The 25,390-nt window shown below is 39.6% G+C and overlaps 1 protein-coding gene across 1 annotated transcript; it reads right to left on the bottom strand.

The window, feature by feature from the left end:
• Positions 1-1,458: 1,458 nt before the first annotated feature.
• LOC130868679 (FANCD2 opposite strand protein-like) lies at positions 1,459-1,995 on the bottom strand. The gene has a single exon (XM_057760817.1). It carries the CDS (start codon positions 1,993-1,995, stop codon positions 1,459-1,461), a length of 537 nt encoding a protein of 178 aa, XP_057616800.1.
• Between the last annotated feature and the right edge of the window lie 23,395 nt (positions 1,996-25,390).

The raw sequence follows: 25,390 nt of genomic DNA, 5'->3' as shown, positions 1-25,390 counted from the left end.
TTCTGAGACAGCCCTGGCCAAAACTCAAAAGAGTACTTCTCATGTCAGGTATTGAGTTTTTTTTGTTAGGTGGTCCTTGGCTCTTTGAAGAAGTACCATTAGCACAGATGAAAACAGTTCAATGAAACTATGTATGTATATAAGTATTTAATTAGTTATATGTGTTATAGGTTTTTTAGGTAAATGGTTAATAGTATGATTTCTTATGGCCTTATGGCCTTTTCAGTCATCCATATGGCTATTTTATCCTCCCATCTTCCTATATCTACCTCTCTCCCTTTCCCTAAGGAACTTGCCCCCACATGATTACTTAAATCCTGTTATTTCCCTTTATCCTCCTCCCTTCTTCTTCTGTATTTACCTCCCTCACCCTCCATACAGAGCCTCTTTCCCCATTTCTGCTATCAGATCACTGTACCCTACCATTCCTTTTTGCCCTCTTCCAACCTTCTTCTGTATTTGGCTCCCTCCCCTTTCCTGACGAACCCCCTTTCCCACTTACCTGATCAGATCACTTATAACCTGCTATTCCCCTCTCTGTTGCTTCTCAACTTTCCTATTCTAGCAATGGCCCCATTGTACTTTGCTGGTTTCTGTAGTTACTATAGGCAATATATTCACATTTGAAGATCTGGAGCTAGGAGCCACCAATTAGAGAAGACGCAACTTTTGTAGGACAATTTTCAAACTCACAATTTTAAAAGAATCCAGTTACAATAGCGTGAAACAACCATTTTGCTCTATTTGCTATATAAGAATTCTATATTTAGGACTAAATTACAGTTTGAAATAAGAAACTTTCAACTCTTTTTAAATAAAGCAATTGTAGTTTATTGGTTTGATTGAACATTAGGAGCTGAAATGGGGACTCTCCTGTCTTCCACTAAAAAGTCCAGTCTTAAAGATGCTACCAATTTCATCATTGTCAGTCTGTAAAGATTAATATTTGTTAATATTTTTGTCCACATTGGTATTAGGGTTGTGCAGTTAGGGTATGTTTGGTGATAGAAGGCTGATCTCAAAATAGCACTTAACCTACACATAGATTTTGATTGTTGATCACTTCATCTTCTGGTACACTGAAAACTCCATGCCTGTCTTCTTTATTGTCCCTTTTCTGCTGCCAGCTCTTTGTTATCTTTGGGGCTTGAGTATGTTCACACTGGATTGGTTGGTTTGGGTGGTTTAACTGTTCTTCATCGCATGGCCATGGCAATGGTAGTTTAGTGTTTAAATGTCTGTTTAGCCGAAATGTGCTTTATTGATCAGGCTCATTGGCCCTGATTCTGAAGAGAAAGGTGGGGAGAGGAGCTTCTGGATTGTCACAGCTTGACAGAGGAGCAAAGTAGCAAGCATGATGTTACAGATCGATTTACATGGACAGGTCTCCATGGATAGGCTCCAGGTATATACCATAGAGTGTGGTGTGAAGTACAGGAGGAGTTGGACGGGGACACCTTACTGGGAGTGCTGCAGAGCAAAGGTGCACTTTTTGTATATCGCATACAGGAGGAGGATCGAGCGTAGCATCTGCTTGCACATAGCCAGGGTCATCTCAATCTGAGGCTCCTTGAGTCCTGTGGGCCATTGTTGCTCCTTGCTGACAACTTTAGAGAAGGCCGATGTGTCTGAAACCCTGAAGGTTCCAGTCCACTTAGGTGGCTGGATTGTAATAGACCTTCCAAAGACAGAATCCACTCCAACGAGGCAGATCGGCATGGGCTTCTTAATCAGCACTTTCTTCTTGATGGTGGTCTCGTCCTCTGATGGTTGGCCAGGTGACCGTGGGCTCCCTGCATCAACCATCTGTGGGCTGTCTAAGATAACAGCAACTTCATGAAAGCACCTTTGTACTTCAAGGTCAGAAGGGGTCTGTGGGAAGAAATGAGAGTCCCTAAAAGGGTGTTTGGACGAAATAGTAGGTGTTGTGTGCCGCAGCCATCGCAAATTCTCGTCCAGTGGGGTCCACGGTGAAAAGAGCTGGTATCCTGCCATTGACAGCCAGACTATACTCCTGCACAACTCAGACTAGATAGAGGGTCGCAGCTGAGTCTTTCCTCTTTTCTCCACCCAGCACCTAGCAACCTTTGTGACCCAGACCTACAGAACCTGACCAACAGCAAGGCTCCAGGCTGGAGACTGGAGGTGCCCTTCTGTGAGGTGTCAGAACCTGCCTACTGCCCAGTCCTCAGAAAGTCAGTTGTGGGACTCTGGAGACCAGGCCCATTTTTTTGTCACATCATCATGTTATGAGTGAAATATGATAGTTTATAATTATTTTCTGATGTGCAATAAAAGCGAATAGAAAATAAGATGTTATAATTATACCAGTAATGCAGAAAATGTCACTAGGTCACCTTTAAAAGGATCTTAAATAACATAGCATAATGAAAGCAATGAACAAACCCAGAAAGACATTCTCCCCTGTTCTTTGTTTCTCTTCTTTGTGGTTCTCTTCTCATTGGATGTTTCTGCTCAGAAAAACTCAGCTGTGGTGTTAGAATATGTTTTCTTTATCTTGTTCTGTGTTATTTTTGTCTTATTTTTTGTTTTGTTTGTTGGTTTCTTCAAGAGCGAGCCTGTGTGTTGCAGTTGGAACTCGCTAGCACGTGTGAGACTTTGAGTTCAGTCTCCAATGCTTAAAAAACAAATCAAAAATAATGGCTTGCTAAGTAGACTAGTCTAGTCTTGAGCTTTCTATATTTCCCAGACTAGCCTTGACCTTGCTTTATATCCCTAGGTATCTTAGTACACTAGGTAACTCAGGTTAGCCACCAAAACATGATCATCCTGCCTCAGTTTCCCAAATGCTGGAATTACAGTTGCACACCATCATGCCTGTGCTTGTTCTGTTTTTTTTTTTTTTAATCTATCTTTGAAGACAGAGGGGCATTCATAAGCATGAAGTAATGCCAGTGGCCTTAGAAAGCCAAGCCTCATGCAGGTGGAAAGAGAGGGGGCATTTGTCTCGGAGCCTCAAGTACCTCTAGGCATGTTTGAAAGTCAAAGTGAAACAAAATCAGTGAGCTTTTTGGTAAGGGGAAAGGACAGATGTCCTTGAGAAGAGGCAAGTGCAGGCTTCAGGAGAGGAATAGATGCCGAAGTACTTAAGGAGCAGTTAGATAAGTGATAGGGAAGCTTTGAGGGTACACTGAAGTAATCTTTCACTAAAGTTGAGGGGGAAGAGCAAAAATATCTTGGCGTAGTAACTTCCTTATCAAAATACATTTTTTCATTTTCATTTTTAAAATTTCATCTTACATTCCATCACTGTTCTCCCTTCCACTCCCCCCCCCCCGCCTCTCCCCAACCTACTCCCCATCCACTCCTCCCAGTGGGTAAGGACTCCCACGGGAAATCAACAAAATGTTGTCCATTAATTTGGGGGAGAACCAAGCCCCTCCCTCCTGCCTTAGGGCTGAGCATGACATCCCACCATAGGGAATAGGCTCCAATAAATTAGTTCATGCACCAGGGATAGATCCCAGTCCTACTACCAGTAACCTCACAGATAGTCCAAGCTTCACCACTGTCTCTCACTTATGGAGAGCCTAGTTTGGTCCCATGGAGGCTCCACAGCTGTCAGTATAGAGTTCATGAGTTTCTATGAGCTTGGTGCAGTTGTCGCTATAGATATCTCCATCATGATCTTGACCTCCCTTGCTCATGTATTCCCTCCTCCATCTCTTCAGTTGGATTCCCAGAGTGCAGCCTGGTGCTTAGTTATGGAACTCTGCATCTGGTTCTGTCAGCTGCTGGATGAAGGCTCTATGATGATAGTTGGGGTATTCATCAAGCTGATTACAAGGGAAGGCAAGTTCGGGCTCCCTCTCCACTATTGCTAGGAGTTTTAGCTGAGGTCATTTTTATGGATTCTTGCAAATACCCCTAGCACTAAGTTTCTCTCTAATCCCATAATGGTTCTCTCTATCAAGATCTCTTTTATTGCTCTCCCACTCCATCCCTCTCCCCAATTTGACCATCTTGTTCCCTCAACTTCTTATCTCCCAACCCCTCCTCTTTCCTATCCTCCTTCACCCCCAGTTTTCTCAGGAGTGCTCATTTATCTCCCCATTCTGTTGTTTATGCTTGCTCTGTAATTCCTGATCATTTGCCCATATTTTCTATTTCTTAGTTGTCTTTAAGGGATTTGTTGATTTCTTCCAATTTTTTGTTTGTCTTTTCTTCCATTTCTTTAAGGTAATTTTTCATTTCCTCTTTAAGGACCTCAATCATCTTCATAAAGTTTTTTCAGTGTCATTTTCTTTTGCTTCATCTGTGTTAGGATATTCATGTCTTCTTGCTGTAGAGCCACTAGTTTCTGGTGTTGCTCTATTGCTTTTTGAGTTGTTTAGTGTATTCTTACCTTGTTTTCTCTTCATCTCTTCCTCCAATCAGTATGAGAGGAGCCTGTGCTTCGGGGGGCAGAAGATAAGTACAGAGAGATATTTCATTGTATGGGCTGCTATGCTAAATCAACATATGTACTTTAAAGGTATTTTGTCTTCAAAACTCGGGTCTAAGGATATGTTGCTTTGGAAAAGAGGTACTTCTTTTGTTTTCACAGAGGATGAGAACCTGTAGATTCCTTCCAGACTAATGTGGTTTGATAGACCAAGACCCTCTGAAAAGTTGCTGTAAACACACCCCAAAATACTTTGCCCAACAAAAAACAGAAAGCAATTTGGAGAGAACTACGCCCCAATTCCCAAACATTGTTTATAAATGTTTGCTACCCTACAAAGAGGTAATTGTTCCTATTGGTAATCAGAAGATATACATTACAAATAATGAAGAAATAGAAATGTATCAAATAGGCAAAATGAAGAAGAATCTGGATGAATGGTAATATCGAACTGTTGGTTAGATTATATGAAGTAATGCTCTGTGAGAATGTAGATAAGGTGAAGCCATTTTGTCAAGTAATATGTGTATGGGGTAGATGGGTAGGTGTTTGTCAAAAATTTTTAAAAGCACTATATTGAGAATGTTCACTTTAGTTTTGTTTGGAGGAGAATGTTGAAGGTTATGTAATTGTCCATCACTGGGAGAATAGTAATGATGGCAGAGTTACATGATGAAATATTATACAGTAATTGGAAACCAGAATTCGGCCACGGAGTCCATAGAACAACATGGAACCAATTTTTTTCAGTAGTAATATGGTAGACATACAAATTAAATAGTAGAAATGAGATCCATAAGTAATACACACACAAAACAGCACTGTTTTTTCTAAGATACATTAGAAGTTGTGTCTCCTGAATAAATAGGTCCCTTTTCTTTCCTTTCTCTCCCCCGTCTCATAGCTTTGTCTGTTGATTTACCTGGGTGTGCCTATGAATTTTATTAAAATTCCGCTGCAAATGTTTTTCTATGTTATGAAAATAACAAAACATTTTCTCATAAAAATTGGAGTTAAGGGGCTGGAGAGATGATTCAGTGGTTAAAAGCTATTGTGGTTAAGTAGCATTGGCTACTCTTTCAGAGGACCCAGGATCAATTCCCAGCATCAACACAGTGGCTCATATTCCTTTGTAACTACAGCTCCAGGGGATCTGATGCAACCTTCTGACCTCTGTGGGCACCACACATGCATGTGGTACTCAGTTCTACATGCAGGCAAAACACTTATACATATTAAGTGAAATTAATTAAAAATAAAGGTAGGAATTGGAGAAGAGAGAGTAGAAGTGAATTTGATCAAAACACATTATATATATTCATGAAATTCTCAAACAATAATAAAATATACTTAAAATATTTAATATGAACATGCATATTTAAAAGCACTTTGATTTGGGTTGGTACAAAAGAATGCTATATAAAATAAATAATTTAAATATTTAATTAGATATATAAATGATATTTAATTTTTCCTGGCGAGAGCAATTAACATATACCCATGGCTACTTTTCCTGATGTATCTCTTTTAGAAAGTCTGTCTGTTTTGTTAGCCTGCATAGAAAGACACAGTAAGGAATTGACTATCAATAGAAGGAAAGCCAGCATGACTGATGTAGCCTGCTTTTGTGATTATTTTGCTTTTGCAATCTCTGTTGCTGGTTAGCCCCATCCAATGGAGGGTAATCAGTACTGAGGAAGCTGACGAAGAACTCCTTTTCAACTTTCAAACCTAGACAGGTATTCTAGTGATACATGTCAGGACAAAAAACACAGCTACAAGAACGTTTTTTCTTTTTTTACAGTCCTTTAGCAGCAAAAAATTGTAAACAACTTGAATATCCACTAATAAAAGTATAAATTTCCTTTGCAATACACTACTGTGAAACAATGAAAAATAAATGACTGTGAGCTATGTTCATCAAAAAGTTTAGACCAATGTTAAATTATAAACTAATATTAAATGCTAAAATCAATGATTGAACCTTCCCCTGTAATCAGATTGATGACTAACTTAATTGTCAACATAGAACCTTCAGCCAGCAACTGGTGGAATCAGATACAGAGATCCACAGTGAAACACTGGGCTGAGCTTCAAGAGAGGGAGGAGTGATGATATAAGTAAAGGGGTCAAAACCATGATGGGAAAACCCCCTAAAATAGCTGACCTGAGCTAGTGAGAGCTTACTAACTCTGGACTGACAGTGGGGGAGCCTGCGTAGTAGCAAACGAGGCCCACTGAATGTGGGGGACAGCTGTAAGACTTTGGCAGCCTGTGGGGCCACTGGCAGTGGGGCTCATCCCTAGTGCCTGAGCTAGTGTATAGGAGCACATTCTCTTTAGAGGGATATTTTTATCAGCCTAGATATAGAAAGGAGGGCCTTGGTCCTGCCTCGAAGTGATGTATTAGACCTTGTTGACTTCCCATGGGAAGCCTTACCCTTTCTGAGGAGTGGGTGGAGGTGGGAGAGAAAGGTGGGACAGGAGGAGGGGAGGGAGAATGGGGCTAGCTATATATAATGAAAAAAGATTGTATTAAAAATTCTTACATCAAAAATATCAATGATTGAAATGATATGTCTGCTTACATACAGTTTCACGAATATGTTTAAAAGCATTGTACATTGTACATATTAGATGAGTGTTGAGGAATATTATTTTAAGGTGTGTGACTTTTGTTTATGATGCACTTGTTTAACTCTGTGAAGCTGTGATTATTTGCCTGTCTGAAACACCTGATGGTCCTAATAAAGAGTTAAAGGCAAATAGCAAGGCAGGAGCAAGGGTAGACTGAGATGCTAAATGGAAGGTAAAACAAGGAAGAGAGGGAGAAAGATAAGAAGGAGAGGAGAACATTAAGGGCCAGCTACACAGCTACACAGCAAGCCACCGTGAAAGAAGTAAAGAACGGTATACAGAAATAGAGAAAGATAGAAGCCCAGAGGCAAAAGGTAGTTAGAATAATTTAAGAAAAGTTGCTTAGCAACAAGCCAAGCTAAGGCTAGGCATTCATAACAAATAAGCCTCCATGTGTGATTTACTTGGGAGCTTGGTGGTGAACCCCCCAAAAAGCCAAAACATTAAAACATCCCACAACAGACAAGTACATAACTTAATGGGGATTATACAAATAACTAGAGGTATCATAAAATCAATACCAAGTGTGTTGATTTTTGGGGAGAGAGGGATAAGCATGTGGTAGGGAAGGTGACTCAGAATATTCCAGCTGTGTCTCTGATGATTATTTTTATAAAAGCAAGAGCCAAAGCAGCTGCCAGGATCTGTCAATAGTGATAGGTATAAACACAGAAACTGAGGAAGAATGCATGCTACCGCTATGTCACACTAACATCACAATGTGCACAGAGACTCCCTGAAAGAGAGACATGAATAGAGTCGCCCATGTATCTGTTGATGTAAATCTATATGATGATCTTAGCTTGATATCAATACCGGCCATGGCCACACCATAATGAAGGATCATAAAAGTTTCGGAGCACAACTCTACATGCAAAAGAGGATTTCATGAAAATAACCTACCTCTTTGCTCTGAATCAACACCTATGAACAACTCATGATTTTTTATTCATTGAAAAAACAGACAATGGTAAGAGAGCAACGTAACTAAACAAATAAATGGAACAGAAGGAAAACAATCGAGAATTAAACAAAGACACACGCTTCCAAGGGAAAAGCAGGTAGAAAGAATGACTGAAAATTCTAGACTTCAAAACAATTTTGCAAAACTGAGACTGAGTATCTTTTAGGTGAGGATGGAGAATATTAGTATAATAAAAAATAACTCATCAAACGGATGCAAATCGATGCTGGGGCAACGACATTCATGTGATTGTCAATTCTAGAACCCTATACACAGTGAAATTATCAGTTACACAAGGGGAAAGCCAAGCTTTTTTGAACGGTAAGAATCCAACAAGGTTACATTCTGCATAATCTTTATGAGAAAATTCCTTTAGGTAGTACTGGGTATAGAAACTTCAGGCTCTATTCTGAGAACGGCGGAAGGAGACAGTTCCAGCATACTATTTGTGTAGATTAAAACCAGGTTTGTGCTAGAAATAGAAGTCAGAAGCTCCAGGCGCAGCTTATTTCACGGAACAGATAATACAAATGAAATGCTGAATCATGGTGTGGCGTTGGTGACTCATGTTGCTCCTGTTTGTCTCAAACTTGCTGCATGCCAAGGATGACCTTGAACTTCCAATCTACCTGCCTTGACCTCCCCAGTGATGATATTACTGGAAAGGTCTACTATGCCCAGGAAAGAAACACCATGCCCAGTTTTATGCCAGGTTGGACATGTAGCTTAGTTGGTAGAATGCTTACCTAGTATTAAAAAAGATTTGGATTTGTTCTCTTGCACTGCATACACTGGTATGGTGATGCATCCCTGTAATCCAGTGGTGGAGGCAAGAGAATCAGAAGATCATGCTCATCCTCAGGTACACAGCAATTCAATGGGCTATGGAAAGTACATATGCGCAATTAAAGGTGGTTGCAGATTTCTTTCTTATTTTTGTCAACTGTACAGTTGATAAGAGAATTATTTCTTTTTGCTTAAATCTGGCTTGCTTTGATGACTCCAAAAGTCATTCAGTGAGCATCTAGACTAAGAGGGAAGCCTCATATCTTGTCATGCTCAGACTGAGATTTTCTATCATTGGGAGCCATTCACCATGCAAGAAATGCTGGTTTTCCTCAATGCTCTGCTAGCAGAAAGTCAAGCCTCAGGGAAATGACCCTAGGTTTGCTAAGGCTTGATAGATCCAGCTAGTCTCTCAGTCCAATGGTAGCTAGCCATTTGGGAAGAATTATCAGACCTGTGTCAAGCTGCAGTAGGTTCTGACTCCATAATCACCTGATTGCAAGTCCTTGGGAGACTTTATATGAGGACCCCCAGTTGAGTCCATTACTACCCCAATAGGCTTAACAGTAACTGGTTCTTTGTTTCGACGTCTTGGGCTGGTTTTCATTGGTTATTACTTTTGGTTTGGCAATGATGCAGGCTTGAATCCAGGAACTTGCATATACTAAATAAATGTTCTATAGCTGAGCAACTTCTTTGACCTTTTGAGATAGTTTCTAATGTATACATGCACAGTGTGTTTTCATTTTGTCAGTATGAAAAAAGGGAAAAATCTACAGAAACTCCAAGGAATCTTTAAAAGAAACCTAGCAAGTATTGAGTCAAGTATAAGGAATTCAAGCGTGCCATAATTTTGAGAAACTGATGTACTTTAATAAAAACAAATTAAAAGAGAATCAGTTATAGTTGAGTTCAATGAGCATTATTTCAAATGACCCAGGAAACAGGATTTTGATTGTGTAGAGAAAATTCTTGTAGCTCAATGATAATCGTAGCAGAAATGTTGATTATTTGGCTAAGGAAACCTAAATCAAAGTAACAATGACTTCTCTTTGATCAGGAAAAGGGAAATATTATTCCATACATGGACACTGCCACATAGTCAAATGCCTCTTTTGGAAGGAGTATAAACTAGAATTCTAAAAAGCAAGCACACTAAAAGTTTGTTAGGTGATATGGTATGGAAAATTGTCTTGCTATGACATTTATAGATTACATGAATTTCAAATTGTATTCTGTTGTGGGAGCTTGATCCATTTAGCTAATGACATTTGGGATGACTAGCCCTATGGGTGTGGCTTTCTCTAGATACTTGATGAGATAAAATAGAAGAAGGGTCACACACCTTGGGTGGTTGGAGCAGGAGCAAACCTTGGGATTGGTATGGATTCTTGTATATTGACACAAATGTAAAATTATTTTTCAATTACTGTTTAAGATCATTTGTATATTGATACAAATTCAAAATTATCTTTTTTATATTGTATATATGTTTCTACTTCTGTTTAGAATACTTTTGTACATTGATATAAATGTAAGATTTTTTTGTCATACTGTATGCATGCTTCTACTTCTGTTTAGGGTATTTTTTATTTTGATGCAAATTAAGGATATTTTTGTCATATTGCACTATACAGTTTTACCTCTGATTAAAATAGTTTTATATATTGTCACAATTTCAAGGTCATTGTCCTTATACTGTTTATCTGTTTACAGATTGTTTATTTTTATAAAGTGAAGCTTTAGTCTTTAAACTTTATAGGTTATTAAATTTACAGGTTAAGTGTCACCCATATTTGTCACACTTATAGTTATGTTAGTTAGGTTTTCCAGATGCACAAGTTGTCTTGATTTGCATTTCCCTGATCACTAAGGAAGTTGAGCATGACCTTAAATGTCTTTTGGCCATTCGAACTTCTTCTGTTGAGAATTCTCTGTTCAGCTCAGTGCCCCATTTTTAAATTGGGTTGATCAGCCCTTTATGGTCTAGTTTCTTGAGTTCTTTATATATTTTGGAGATCAGACCTTTGTCAGTTGTGGGGTTGGTGAAGATCTTCTCCCAGTCAGTGGGTTGCCTTTTTGTCTTAGTGACAGTGTCCTTTGCTTTACAGAAGCTTCTCAGTCTCAGGAGGTCCCATTTATTCAATGATGCCTTTAATGTCTGTGCTGCTGGGGTTATACGTAGAAAGTGTTCTCCTGTGCCCATGTGTTGTAGAGTACTTCCCACTTTCTCTTCTATCCAGTTCAATGTGTTCAGACTGATATTGAGGTCTTAAATCCATTTGAACTTGAGTTTTGAGCATGGTGATAGATATGGATCTATTTTCATTCTTCTACAGATTGACATCCAGTTTTGCCAGCACCATTTGTTGAAGATGCTCTCTTTTTTCCATTGTATACTTTTAGCTCCTTTATCAAAAATCAGGTGTTCATAGGTTTGTGGGTTAAAGCCAGGTTCTTCTATTTGATTCCATTGGTCGACTTCTCTGTTTCTATGCCAATACCAAGCTGTTTTCAATACTGTAGCTCTGTAATAGAGTTTGAAGTCAGGGATGGTAATGCCTCCAGACAATCCTTTATTGTATAAGATTGTTTTGGCTATCCTGGGTTTTTTGTTTTTCCATATAAAGTTGATTATTGTCTTTTCCAGATCTGTGAAGAATTTTGATGGGATTTTGATGGGGATTGCATTGAATCTATAGATTGCTTTTGGTAGAATTGCCATTTTTACTATGTTGATCCTCCCAATCCAAGAGCAAGGGAGATCCTTCCATTTTCTGGTGTCCTCATCGATTTCTTTCTTCAAAGACTTAAAGTTCTTATCAAATAGATCCTTCACTTCCTTGGTCAGAGTTACCCCAAGATATTTTATGCTATTTGTGGCTATCGTGAAAGGTGATATTTCTCTGATTTCCCTCTCTGTTTCCTTATACTTAGTGTATAGGAAGACAACTGATTTTCTGGAGTTGATCTTGTATCCTGCCACATTTCCAAAGGTGTTTATCAGCTGTAGGAGTTCTTTGGTAGAGTTTTTTGGGTCGCTTATGTATACTATCATATCATCTGCAAATAACCAAAGCTTAACTTCTTCCTTTCCAATACGAATCCCCTTGATCCCCTTATGTTGTCTTATCGCTATTGCTAGAACTTCAAGCACTATATTGAAGAGGTATGGAGAGAGTGGACATCCTTGTCGTGTTCCTGATTTTAGTGGGATGGCTTTGAGTTTTTCTCTGTTTAATTTAATGTTGACTGTTGGCTTGCTGTAAATAGCTTTTATTATATTTAGGTATAATTCTTTTATCCCTAATCTCTCCAAGACCTTCATCATAAAAGGGGTGTTGAATTCTGTCGAATGCTTTTTCAGCATCTAATGAAATGATCATATGGTTTTTTTCTTTCAGTTTATTTATATGGTGGATTACATTGATAGATTTGTGTATGTTGAACCAGCCCTGTATCTCTGGGATGAAGCCTACTTGATCATAATGGATAATTTTTCTGATGTGTTCTTGGATTCGGTTTGCCAGTATTTTATTGAGAATTTTTGCGTCGATGTTCATGAGTGAGATAGGCCTGTAGTTCTCTTTCTTGGTTGGGTCTTTGGGTGGTTTTGGTATCAGGGTAACTGTAGCTTCATAAAAGGAATTTGGCAATGACTCTTCTGTTTCTATATTGTGAAATACATTGAGAAGTATAGGTATTAGCTCTTCTTGGAAGTTCTGGTAGAATTCTGCATTGAAACCATCTGGTCCTGGGCTTTTTTAGGAAGGGAGATTTTTGATAAACATTTCTAAGTCTCTGCGACTAACCGGTCTATTTAGATCGTTCACCTGTTCTTGGTTTAGCTTTGGTATATGGTACTTATCCAAAAAAATGTCCAATTCTTTTGCATTTTCCAGTTTTGTGGCATACAGGCTTTTGTAGTAAGATCTAATGATTCTCTGAATTTCCTCTGTGTCTGTGGTTATGTCCCCCTTTTCATTTCTGATCTTATTTATTTGCGTGTTCTCTCTCTGTCGTTTAATTAGTTTGGATAGGGGTTTGTCGATCTTGTTGATTTTCTCCAAGAACCAACTTCTTGTTTCATTGATTCTTTGGACTGTTTTCTGTGTTTCTATTTTGTTGATTTCTGCCCTCAGTTTGATTATTTCCAGTCTTCTACTCCTCCTGGGTGCTTCTGCTTCTTTTTTTCTAGAGTTTTCAGGTGTACTGTTAAGTCCCCAATGTATGCTTTCTCCGTTTTCTTTAAGTGGGCACTTAGTGCTATGAACTTTCCTCTGAGCACTGCTTTCATCGTGTCCCATAGGTTTGAGTATGTTGTCTCTTTATTTTCATTAAATTCAAGGAAGACTTTAGTTTCTTTCTTAATTTCTTCCTTGACCCAGGTGTGGTTCAGTAGTTGACTGTTCAGTTTCCATGAGTTTGTCGGCTTTCTGGGGGTAGCATTGTTGTTGCCTTCTAACTTTAATCCATGGTGATCTGATAAGACACAGGTGGACACTGATATTTTTTTGTATCTGTGGAGGTTTCCTTTGTTTCCGAGTATATGGTCAATTTTCGAGAAGGTTCCATGAACTGCAGAGAAGAAGGTATATTCTTTCCAATTTGGGTGGAGTATTCTATAGATGTCGGTTAAGTCCATTTGCTTCATTACCTCCAACAATTCTCTTAATTCTCTAATAGGTTTCTGTCTGATTGACCTGTCCATTGGTGAGAGAGGTGTGTTGAAGTTTCAACTGCTAGTGTGTGTGGTTTGATGTCTGCCTTGAATCTTAGTAATATTTCTTTTACATAAGTGGGTGCTTTTATATTAGGGGCGTAGATATTCAGGATTGAGACTTCAACCTGATGAATTTTTCCTGTTATGAATATAAAGTGTCCATCTCGATCTCTTCTGATTGATTTTAGTTTGAAGTCCGTTTTGTTAGAAATTAGTATGGCCACACCTGCTTTTTTCTTAGGACCATTTGCTTGAAAAACCTTTTCCCAACCCTTTACTCTGAGTAGATGCCTGTCTTTGTGGTTGAGATGTGTTTCTTGCAAACAGCAGAATGTTGGATCCTGTTTTCGTATCCAATCTTTTAGTCTGTGCCTTTTTATAGGTGAATTGAGACCATTAATATTAAGTGATATTAAGGAACAGTGGTTGTTTACTCCAGTTATTCCTATTGTTTTTGGTAGTAGAGTTTGTGTGTCTCCCTTCTTTGAGTTGTGCTGGTGAAGGGTCGCTAGATGCCTGAGTTATTGTAGGCAGTGTTGGCTATGTTGGATTCCTTGTGTTGTGATTTTCCTTCTATTACTTTCTGTAGGGCTGGATTTGTGGCTACGTATTGTTTAAATTTGTTCTTATCCTGGAATGTCTTGTTTTCTCCATTGATAGTGAACGATAGCTTGGCTGGGTATAGTAGTTTGGGTTTGCATCTATGGTCTCTTAGTTTCTGCAGTACCTCTATCCAGGACCTTCTGGCTTTCATGGTTTCCATTGAGAAGTCAGGTGTAAGTCTGATCGGTTTACCTTTATAAGTAACTTGCCCTTTTTCCTTTGCAGCTCTTAATATTCTTTCTTTAATCTGTATATTTTGTGTTTTGATTATAATATGGCGATGGGATTTTTTTTGATCCAGTCTGTTTGGTGTTCTGTATGCTTCTTGAATATTCAAAGGAATATCTTTCCTTATGTTGGGAAAGTTTTCTTCTATAATTTTGTTAAAAATATTTTCTGGGCCTTTGAGTTGTGACTCTTATCCTTCTTCTATCCCTACTATTCTTAGGTTTGGTCTTTTTATTGTGTCCCATATTTCCTGAATGTTTTGTGATGAAAATTTGTTGGCTTTGCTGTTTTCTTTGATCAGTGCGTTTATTTTCTCTATGTTGTCTTCAGAATCTGAGATTCTTTCTTCTATCTCTTGTATTCTATTGATTATGCTTGTTTCTGTAGCCTCTGCTCGTTGACCTAGATTTTCCATATCTAGCTGGTTTTGTGTTTTCTTCCTTGCTTCGATTTCCGTTTTCAATTCTTGAACTGTTTCTATTACTGTTTGATTGTTTTTCCTTGGTTTCCCAGGGTATCATTTACGTATTTACTCATTTCATCAAACTTTTTGTTATACTTCTCATCCATTTCTATAAGGGTGTTTTTTACATGTTGTTTAAGGGACTCTATTGCTTTCATAAAGTCAATTTTTTCCACTTCTGTGTTAGGGTGTTCAAGTCCTTCTGTTGTAAGATCATTGGGTTCTGGTGTTTTCATGTTGTTTTTCAGATTGTTGGGTGAGTTCTTGCCTTGGCGCCTGCCTATCTCCTCCTATCAATGCTATCTAATGGGTCTTTTAAGTCAGGAACAGGTTTCCCGCTGCCCTCTGCACCGAGCTCCCTACCCAGTGCCCAAACAGGCTATACTGGGTGATTCCGCAGCCCACAGAAGGGAGGGGGAGTGAAGGAGGGCTCTGGGCACAAGCTGGGATGTGCCAGGAAGAGAGAGGTCACAGCAGAGGAGGAGCAGCCCCAGCAGAGGGTATCAGCCCTCGCAGGGTAACCGGGGAGGGGGGGAGAAGGGGGTCTGAGAATGCTCCCGCTCCGTTTCCTGTGTCCCGCTGTAGGCCTAGAACACTCTCCCCACTCAGGAGGGTCTTCAGGGACAGGACCAAGCTCTCCGTTTGCCCGTGGACCTCGCCAATAAAAGGCCTCCCTCTCTGCAGGCCAGGCCCCAAAAAACCTACTTGATTTAATTGTAGTGGGGCGATCTGCTCTCAGTGTGGCCTTCACTATTTCATGCCTGGACTATCTCCCATCCGCCGCTTCTGTCTGCGCGGGCCGGGGGTCCCCCGCTTCTGCCTGCGTGGGCCGGGGGTCCGCCGCTTCCCTCTTTGCGGGCCAGGGGACCGCCTTGTATATAGTCTTATGTTATGATTAGAACTTTCTTTTTTGGGGTCTGGCTTACCTCACACAGGATAGTGTTTTCTATTTCCGCCCATTTGCATGCAAAATTTAAGAAGTCATTGTTTTTTACTGCTGAGTAGTACTCTAATATGTATATATTCCATACTTTCTTCAGCCATTCTTCCATTGAAGGGCATCTAGGTTGTTTCCAGGTTCTGGCTATTACAAACAATGCTGCTATGAACATAGTTGAGCATTTACTTTTGTTGTATGATAGGGCATCTCTTGGATATATTCCCAAGAGTGGTATTGCTGGGTCCAGGGGTAGGTTGATCCCGAATTTCCTGAGAAACCGCCACACTGCTTTCCAAAGTGGTTGCACAAGTTTGCATTCCCACCAGCAATGGATGAGTGTACCCCTTACTCCACAACCTCTACAGCAAAGGCTATCATTGGTGTTTTTGATTTTAGCCATTCTAACAGGTGTAAGATGGTATCTTAAAGTTGTCTTGATTTGCATTTTCCTGATTGCTAAGGAAGTTGAGCATGACCTTAAGTGTCTTTTGGCCATTCGAACTTCTTCTGTTGAGAATTCTCTGTTTAGCTCAGTGCCCCATTTAATAATTGGGTTGATTAGTTTTTTACAGTCTAGTTTCTTGATTTCCTTATATATTTTGGAGATCAGACCTTTGTCAGGACATTGAGCCTATAATTCGTAATCCTAGAGAAGTTAAATAAGAAGGTGAACCCAAAGAAAAACATATAGTCATCCTCCTGGATATTAACCTTCATCAGGCAATGAAAGGAGACAGAGACAGAGACCCACATTGGAGCACCAGACTGAAATCCCAAGGTCCAAATCAGGAGCAGAAGGAGAGAGAACTCAGGACCGCAAGGGGTGCACCCACATACTGAGACAATAGGGATGATCTTTTGGGAATTCACCAAGGCCAGCTGGACTGGGTCTAAAAAAGCATGGGATAAAACCAGACTCGCTGAACATAGCAGACAATGAGGACTGCTGAGAAGTCAAGAACAATGGCACTGGGTTTTGATCCTACTGCATGTACCGGCTTTGTGGGAGTCTAGGCAGTTTGGATGCTCACCTTACTAGACCTGGAAGGAGGTGGGAGGTCCTTGGACTTCCCACAGGGCAGGGAACCCTGACTGTTCTGTCTGCTGAGGGAGGGGGAGTTGATTGGGGGAGGGGAAGGGAAATGGGAGGCAGTGGCGGGGAGGAGGCAGAAATCTTTAATAAATAAATAAAAAATAAAAAAAATAAAAAAGAGCTTTCTTTTTTACTCTAATAAAGCATAATTTATTATTTATTTTTTGTTTATCAGCAGCATGTGGTTGATAAACCCTTTTATCGTTAATGAATTTCTTTTTTATGATTCTTTTATTTTTTTAAATTTCATTTTATATTCCCGACACAGTTCTAACTCCCACTATCCCCTTGCCTCCCCCACAGTCCACCCCCCCATCCACTCCTCCAAAAAGGTAAGGGCTCCCATGAGGAGTCAACAAAGCCTGGCCCATTAAGTTGAGAAAGGACCAAGCCCACGCCCTCCCATATTAAAGTGAGTGAGCATGCCATCCCACCGTAGGGAATGGGCTGCAACAAGCTAGCTCATGTGCCAGGGATAGAACCTGGTCCTATTGCCAGGGTGCCTCAGATAGACCAAGCTACACAACTGTCTCCCATATGCAGAGGGCCTAGTTTTGTCCCTTGGAGACTCCACAGCTGTTGATCTAGAGTTCATGAGTTTCCTCAAACTTGGTTCAGCTGTCTCTGTAGATTTCTCTATCATAATTTTGACCTCCCTTGCTCATATATTCCCTTCTCCCACTCGAACTGGATTCCCAGAGCTTGGCTTGGTGCTTGGTTGTGGATCTCTGCACCTGGTTCTGTCAGTCGCTGGATGAAGGCTCTATGATGATAGTTGGGGTGTTCACCAATCTGGCTACAGGGCAAGGCCAGTTCAGGCTCCCTCTCTACTATTGATAGGAGTCTTAGCTGGGGTCATCCTTGTGGATTCTTGGGAATTGCCCTAGCATCAGGTTTCTCCCTAACCCCATAATGGCTCTCTCTATTAAGATAACTCTTCCATTGCTCCCCCACACCATCTCATCTTTCTTCTCACCTATCTGGTTTCCTCATGTTCTCATCCTTCATTTGCTTCCCTTTACTGGCCTCCACCCCCAGTTTACCCAGGAGATCTCATCTAATTCCCCTGGCCAGGCCACTCCATGTGACCCTCTTAGGGTCCTCCTTGTTACCTAGATTCTCTAGAGCTGTGGATTGTAGTTTGGTTGTCTTTTGATTTACATCTGTTATCCAATTATGAATGAGTACATACTGTGTTTATCTTTCTGAGTCTGGGTTGCCTCATTCAGTATGATTTTTTTTAGTTCCATTAATTTGCCTGTAAATTTCATGATCTTGTTATTGTTTTTACAGCTCAGTAATACTCCATTGTGCAAATGGAATACATTTTTCTTATCCATTCTTCTGTCGAGGGGCATCTAGGTTGTTTCCAGGTTCTGGCTATTATGAATAAAACTGCTATGAATATTGTGGAACAAGTGTTCTTGTGGTATGATTGAGCATCCTTTGGGTATATGCTTAAGAGTCATGTCATTGGGTCTTGAGGTAGATTGATACCCAATTTTCTGAGAAACTGCCATACCAATTTACAAATTTGCACTCCCACCAGCAGTGACTTACTCCACATCTTCTCCAGCATAAACTATCCTCAGTATTTTTTATCTTACCCATTCTGACAGGTATAAGATTGTCTGTCAGAGTCATTTTGATTTGTATTTTCCTGATGATTAAGGATGTTGAGTAGTTCCTTAAATGTCTTTTGGCCATTTGAGATTGTTCTCTTGAGAATTCCCTGTTTAGCTCTGTACCCCATTTTTAAAAATTGGATTATTTTGTATTTTGATGTCTAGTTTCTTGAGTATATATATATATATATATATATATATATATATATATATATATATATATATTTGAGATTAGCCCTCTGTCATATTTGGTGAAGATCTTTTCCCATTCTGGAGGCTGTCATTTTATCTTATTGACTGTGTCTTTTGCCTTGCAGAAGCTTTCCATTTTCAGGAGGTTCCATTTATTGGTTGTTTCTCTCAGTGTCTGTGCAACTGCTATTATCTTTAGGAAGTGTTCTCCTGTGCTGATGTGTTCAAGGCTACTTCCTATTTTCTTTTCTATCAGGTTCAATGTAGCTAGATTTATCCTGAGCCATTTGCACTTTGAGTTTTGTGCATGGGGATAGGTATGGATCTATTTGCATTCTTCTACATGCAGACATCCAGTTATACCAGTACCATTTGTTGAACATCCTTTCCTTTTTCCATTGTACCATTTTGGGTTCTTTGTAAACAAATCGGTTGTAGAACCTTCTCAACTAGAAAATAAATAGGGAAATATTGTGGGAGCTCAGTCCAATTAGCCAATGACATTTGGTGTGCCCAGCCCTATGGGTGTGGTTTTCTTTGGATGCGTGACCAGATAAAATGGATAAGCTTCACACACACTCTTTCTCTTCGGTGGTTGGAGCAGAAGCAAACCTTGGGATTAGTCATTATAGCCCTTGGGCAGAATGGCAGACAACAGCAGTTGGATCAGCAGCTGCATCTACCTCATTCTGAATTCATCTGTTTTTTTCATTGAACCCCTTAATAAATTATTGGCCAGATTTTGTGGGTCCTTGCTGCAGTATTCTATCTACAGGAATGAAACTTGTTCCTTTCTCCTTCGGCCTGTCTTCCTCAAAGTTTATTTATAATGATGATATGACATGGTCATATTGCCATAACAACATATTTTCAGATTTAGGGAGAGTTACCTTGTTATAGAATTTCACACAGTAAATTTATGATGGAAAAAATCCACTTTAACTGATTGCCTTATTCAAATAGTCAAAACAACCTGGAAGATACCTCTTCTGCAGATATTACACACTTTTGTAATTTTCAGACACTGAGGTTTCTTTGGTTGTTTTGTTATGAGCAAATATAAATGAATGCCCCCCCCCCAGTACCATTCATGTTCCATTTATTCTGATTTCTCTTGTGGAATGATGTTGAAATCCTTTTGGAAATGTTTATCAAAGTCGCTCTGTGTAGATTTAACTTTTCCAATATAGCTTAAAGTATTGAACTTAGAAGTCAATGGATAATGGCATGAAGGGTCCTGGTTCTTAAACAGTACCTGTTAATCACTCAACATACAAGTATCAAATTTGAGTATTCTTTAAGATGATGTGGAAAATATGCTAAGTTACAGATGTCTAGATACTAACCAGTTCCTTCAGTTTTGGGTGAAGCCCAGTGGTTGCCATTGCACCATGTTTCTAGAGGATACTGATACTGTTAGCTGAGGGGCCTCATTTTGAAATCCACTACCTCACAGTAGTCAATTTAGTTAACTGTATTTTCCTTCCATGCCCAGGGCTTTTTGCTTTACTCCATGGAAGAGCTCTGGATAACCTCATGATGTTTTGTTTATTTATTTGTGTGCATGTGTATGTGTGTGTGCATGTGGAAGTCAGAGGTCAACATTAGTGTCTGTCCTCAAGTGGTATCCACTTCATCATTTGGAAGAGTGCCTTTCACTGTTCAGAAGGTTGCCAGATAAGCTAGGGTGGGCATCCAGTTAGCCTCAGAGATCCCACCTGTCTCCACCTCCCCAGTGCTGAGATTACCATGCCCAATTTACGTACCATAGCTTCTGGGGATTGAACTCAGGATGCCTGGCTCTTTACTGAGATTTCTTCCTAGTCCAACTTCATGTTTTTTTTTTTTTTTTTTGTGTGTGTGTGTGTGTGTGTGAAAGCAGTTGACCATGCTGTTTCTCTGGCTACACTGGTTTAAATAGATATGATCCTAATCACTACAGAAAATATTATTAATAATGACAAGATTAATTATGTAAATGGGGAGAAACAGTGGCCTAGGATAAAAAGGAGTAAAGAAATGGTGGGTGAAGGAAAAGAGACAACAGGGACACAAAATGCTTCCTTTCTCATAGGTGAAAACTCAGAGATATTGCCTAAAGAAGACTGAGCAAAAACAAAAATGTAACGATACAATATAAACTAAATAAATAGCCAAGACTATAACATAATGCTGTCCCTATGGATCACTTGTTAGGGAATGAGAAGATAAAGTAAGGGGTGATCTAAATAAATTATTTAATTGTTTTTCAGGGGTAGTTGACAAAAAATATTCCAAAGTCAGAAGCCATGAAGTTGGATTAACTATACCTTTGAAGAATCAAACAAAGAAACTAAAGACAGAAATTGGGGTCAGGTAGGGCTAGAGTATGTGGTTATGTGATTATTATGTGTTCCAAGGCAAGGATCACCAAAATAAGCAACACTAAAAAGAAGAAAATAGATGAATTATGGGTTATCTTACATGGTGGGGTGAAAGATAGTTGTTTTTTTTTTTTGTTGTTGTTGTTGTGAGTTCTTTGGCGGAGGTTATTTATTTTGTGTGGGGGAGGAGTGTGCCATGGTATGTGTGTGGGAAATTGAAGGACAGGTTGTTGGAAGCTGTTCTCTCCTTCCACCATGTGGATTCCAAGGACTAATCTCAGGTCATCAAGCTTGGAGACAGGAACTGCTGTCCACTGAATCAGCTCACTGGCTGGCCTACTTTTGTGGAACCTAAGTGAAAACACAACAACAACCCACATACTGGGATTTCTTTAGTAAAAACATGCAAGCAGGCTACTCAGTTTAAAGCTACCAAGGAAAAGTGCAATAAATTTTTTTAGACAGATTCTCACTACATTGTTCAGTTGGCCTTGGACACTGGGCAGTTCTCCTGCCTCAGCCTCTTGAGCCTGGTAAGTTCAAGCCTCAAGTCTCACTGACATGTATGATTTGGAGGTAAATTGCTTGGAGTCTCTAGTCTCAATTTTCTTTCTTGAAAGTTGGGAAAATAATTTACCACAGATTGTTCTGAGAATTTGATGCAATAATTATGCACAAAGATCACTTAGCACAGTATTTGGCATAATAAACAAATAATTTTGGCCACTATTACTATGAACATCATTATAACCATACTGGCAACAGACTAGCAACTGGATCATCAGGAGTTATAGAATAGAGGCAGGAAACCCAAATCTTATCCTGCATGGATTACTGAATGGCGTGTAATAGTACACATATTTACATCCTGTGATATAAATATATGAGTGTCTGTCTGGATTACTGTACCTTTGTAAATAAATTCAAGAAGTAATAGAGATGGTGTATTCTTTTTCTGTAAATCTGATTCAGTAGTCTGTTTACTATATCTTTCCTAGGTGTGGTGGCTCACATCTATAATCCTCGAATCTGCAAGGCAGAGGCAGGAAGAGTGTTATGAGTTTTCTGGCAGTCTGAGCTACCTTGTGAATTGTAGGCCATCTTGGGCTACAGGGTGAGATTTTGTCTCACCTCCCCACCCAATGTAACTTGATAGGATTTTGGAAAATAAAGAAAAAGAATAAGTGGGCATGGAGTGTGTAAAGAAATGAGTCATACTTCATATTCGTCTTTGCTATAAGGCACGTGAAGGGAACAGCAGCCTCTTGAGGTACTTTGTCTAGAGGGTCCAAATGGAATCTGCGGGAGAGCTGAATTTGAATGCATGGGCTTTGTTTCCAGATGACTAATGTAGGAGCAAGTGACCTGAGCTGACCTCATCCTCCTGCCCTATACATCCTTGAGAAAGGCGTAGTTACACTAAAGTTCTGCATCTTCAATAATTCATCTGTCAGGTTGAATTATTTCATCTAGGCTGATCCTGACGTTATAACTTGACTCTCTAATGAATGCAGTGAGAAAAGTCATGTCGTCACTAGAAGCTTACCTATAAAGTTAGCACTAATAAAATCCTGACCCACACAGGTTAATGCAGCATAATGATTGGACTTTCCATCCCTGGGGCAATTTGGCATGTTAACACAGAAATATATCTAGAGAATGGGCCTGAGCCAGGACAAAAAAGACCACAGACATCCCCTGTGACCTTTAATGACTCACACGGGGGCTGCATTTCTGCAGTAGAAGAAATGTCTCCATCACTCCTTCGGACCAGGAGACGAAGTAGTTGAATCAGTAGTTGGGGCAAACAGATGCCAAGGTGGTCTTGATGGTTCCTGTCCCCAGTGTTCCTTCCCTGTCTGGTCCTCTCCCCTGAAATCTGAGCAGGACCTGTGTGTGATGGGCTTCCAAGAGCACACAGTAAAGGGAAAAGTTTAGAGATGAATTAAATTTCCAAATAGGTTAGTTTATTTTTTTTTAGAAAATCTGTTTATTTGTGTGTTTGTGTGTGTGTGTGTGTGTGTGTGTGCAAGTGAGTGTGGTTGTCCAAAGAGACCATTGGATCCTCTGGAGCTGGAAATATAAGTATTTTTGAGCTCCCTGATGTTGGTTCTGGGAACTGAACTTATATCCTCTGTGAAAGCACCAGATGCTCTGTGGTGGCTCTTCTTGCTTATCAACTACTCGACTACATTTGCAACCAAAACCCCAAAACGGAGGGAAGATTTGCAGTGGAGTTTTTGTTGTTGTCATTGTTGTTATTGCTTAATTTGAAGATTTACCTCTAATCTGGATCTTTGAGTTAGGAAGATAGACACCTTTCATCTAGGTCTCATGTTCTGCTGGAAGCCTGTAAAAGAACATAGAAGAAGGAAGCTTTTGTTTTTCGCCTGCTTGCCCTTACTTTGCTAGCAAGTCCTTTCCTTCACTGTCATTAGAGCTTACTTGTACAGAATTGCAGTGTACGTTGAAGGGAGCTAAGACGTCCAGACTTATAGACTGAGTAACTTCTGGATTCTTGGACTTTCTGTTCACAGCCAGCCATATATAAGCCATTCTATTCACAGTCAGCCTATAAAAGGAATTCAAAGAAATTATATATATATTCTTTCTATAAGTTCTGTTACTCTAGAAAACCCTAAGTAATACAGGCTCTTAAATGCTGAGCCATCTTTCCAGCCCCAGTTTTTGGGAAAAGGAAGATTAACACTAGCCTGACATAATCAGACAAAAACCCTTAAAGGGGGACTGGATCCTATAGAATGGCACATCCTATAGAATGGCAAGGACCCTCTATGACCTCCTAGCTGACTCAGTTTTTCCAGTGCGCAAAATGTCAGGGCTTCAGGAAAATGGTTGCAGGGAATATATTTTTCCAATAACCTGTGTAAGCTCAAAAGCTGACTCATCCCCAGGTATAACCTTGATTGAACCTTTGTAAGACTAACTACGCCCAAATTACTGATCCACAGAGACTTCAACACAGTAAACATATTTCATTGTAAGTCACTACTTTGCTTTTGTTTTGTGGAATGGAACTGGGACTCTAACTGAGAGACTCCTACATACTAGTTTGGCAAGTACTATACTTATGACCTCTATGTTAATGTTTTATATAATTGACAGAAGAAACAAAGGAGAGAAAGAAGACATTCAGGAAATAATGCACCCCTGAAGACCATATTTCAATTGGCATCCACAAAATTATGAGTACATATCTCCCCGACCTCCACACTGCCTCATATCCACACACGTCTAAAAAAACATGTTGGGCTATATTCCGTATATCCCATGAACTTTGGAGTAGTTTTGAACCTAAGATGTAAGTTGGATCCAAGAATAGGTAGAAAGATGAAGCCTAAACAGAGTAAAGTTCAGACTCTGAGCTCTTGAGTGATATAGGTTCAGACTATGCTAGGAAGGACGTGTTTCAGGCAAAAAAAAAAAAAAAAATTGTGCGGGCTGTTAGATCTGTGTTTTCCATTCCTTACTGCTTCTGTCAATGATTTTGAAACTCAAGTGTACACAAAATTCTAGTGTAAATGTTCAGAACTTGGGGAAGAATAGTTATTTGTACAAGTCATACATTACTGCATAAGGCACCGTGAAGAACATTTGAGTGTGTCTGTATGTGTGTGTACATGTATGTGTATGTGTGATGCACATGTTTTATTTTGAGAGTTTGCCCAGATGTTTCTTTTTAAAAATTGTTTTTATTGAGCTATATATTTTTCTCTGGTCTCCTCCCTTTCCCTCTCCTCCCCTCCCCTTTGGCCCTCTCCTGTGATCCCCATGCTTCCAATTTACTCAGGAGATCTTGTCTTTTCCTACTTCCCATGAAGATTATACCATGTCTGTCTCTCTTAGGGTCCTCTTTGTTGTCTAGGCTCTCTAGGATTGTGAATTGTAGGTTGGTTTTTCTTTGCTTTATGTCTAGAAGCCTTTTATGAGTGTGTACATATTGTATTTGTCTTTCTGGGTTACCTCACTCAATATGATGTTTTTCTAGATCCATCCATTTGTTCACAAATTTCAAGATGTCATTATTTTTTCCCATTGTGTAATTCTCCATTGTGTAAGTGTACCACATCTCCTTTGTTCTTTAGTTGAGGGGCATTTAGGTTGTTTCCAGGTTCTGGCTATGACAAATAATACTGCTATGAACATAGTTGTGCACTTTTCCTTGTGGTATGATTGAGCAGCCCAGATATTTCTTAACCTAGGACATACACAGAGCTAAGGAATGGAGTTTGGGTAAAGTGAACTCATGTTGGATCCAAAGAGAGAAAGAAAAGTCTTTACTTGATGCAATCTTCATCAAATATACCATTGAATGTTTTCAGCATTTCCTATGTAAAATGGGTAGCTA

This window comes from Chionomys nivalis, chromosome X (assembly GCF_950005125.1).
Source record: "Chionomys nivalis chromosome X, mChiNiv1.1, whole genome shotgun sequence".
In the NCBI taxonomy this organism is placed as follows: domain Eukaryota; kingdom Metazoa; phylum Chordata; class Mammalia; order Rodentia; family Cricetidae; genus Chionomys; species Chionomys nivalis.
The sequence above is the reverse complement of the archived record's forward strand: the minus strand, read 5'-3'. Positions and strand labels throughout refer to the sequence as shown.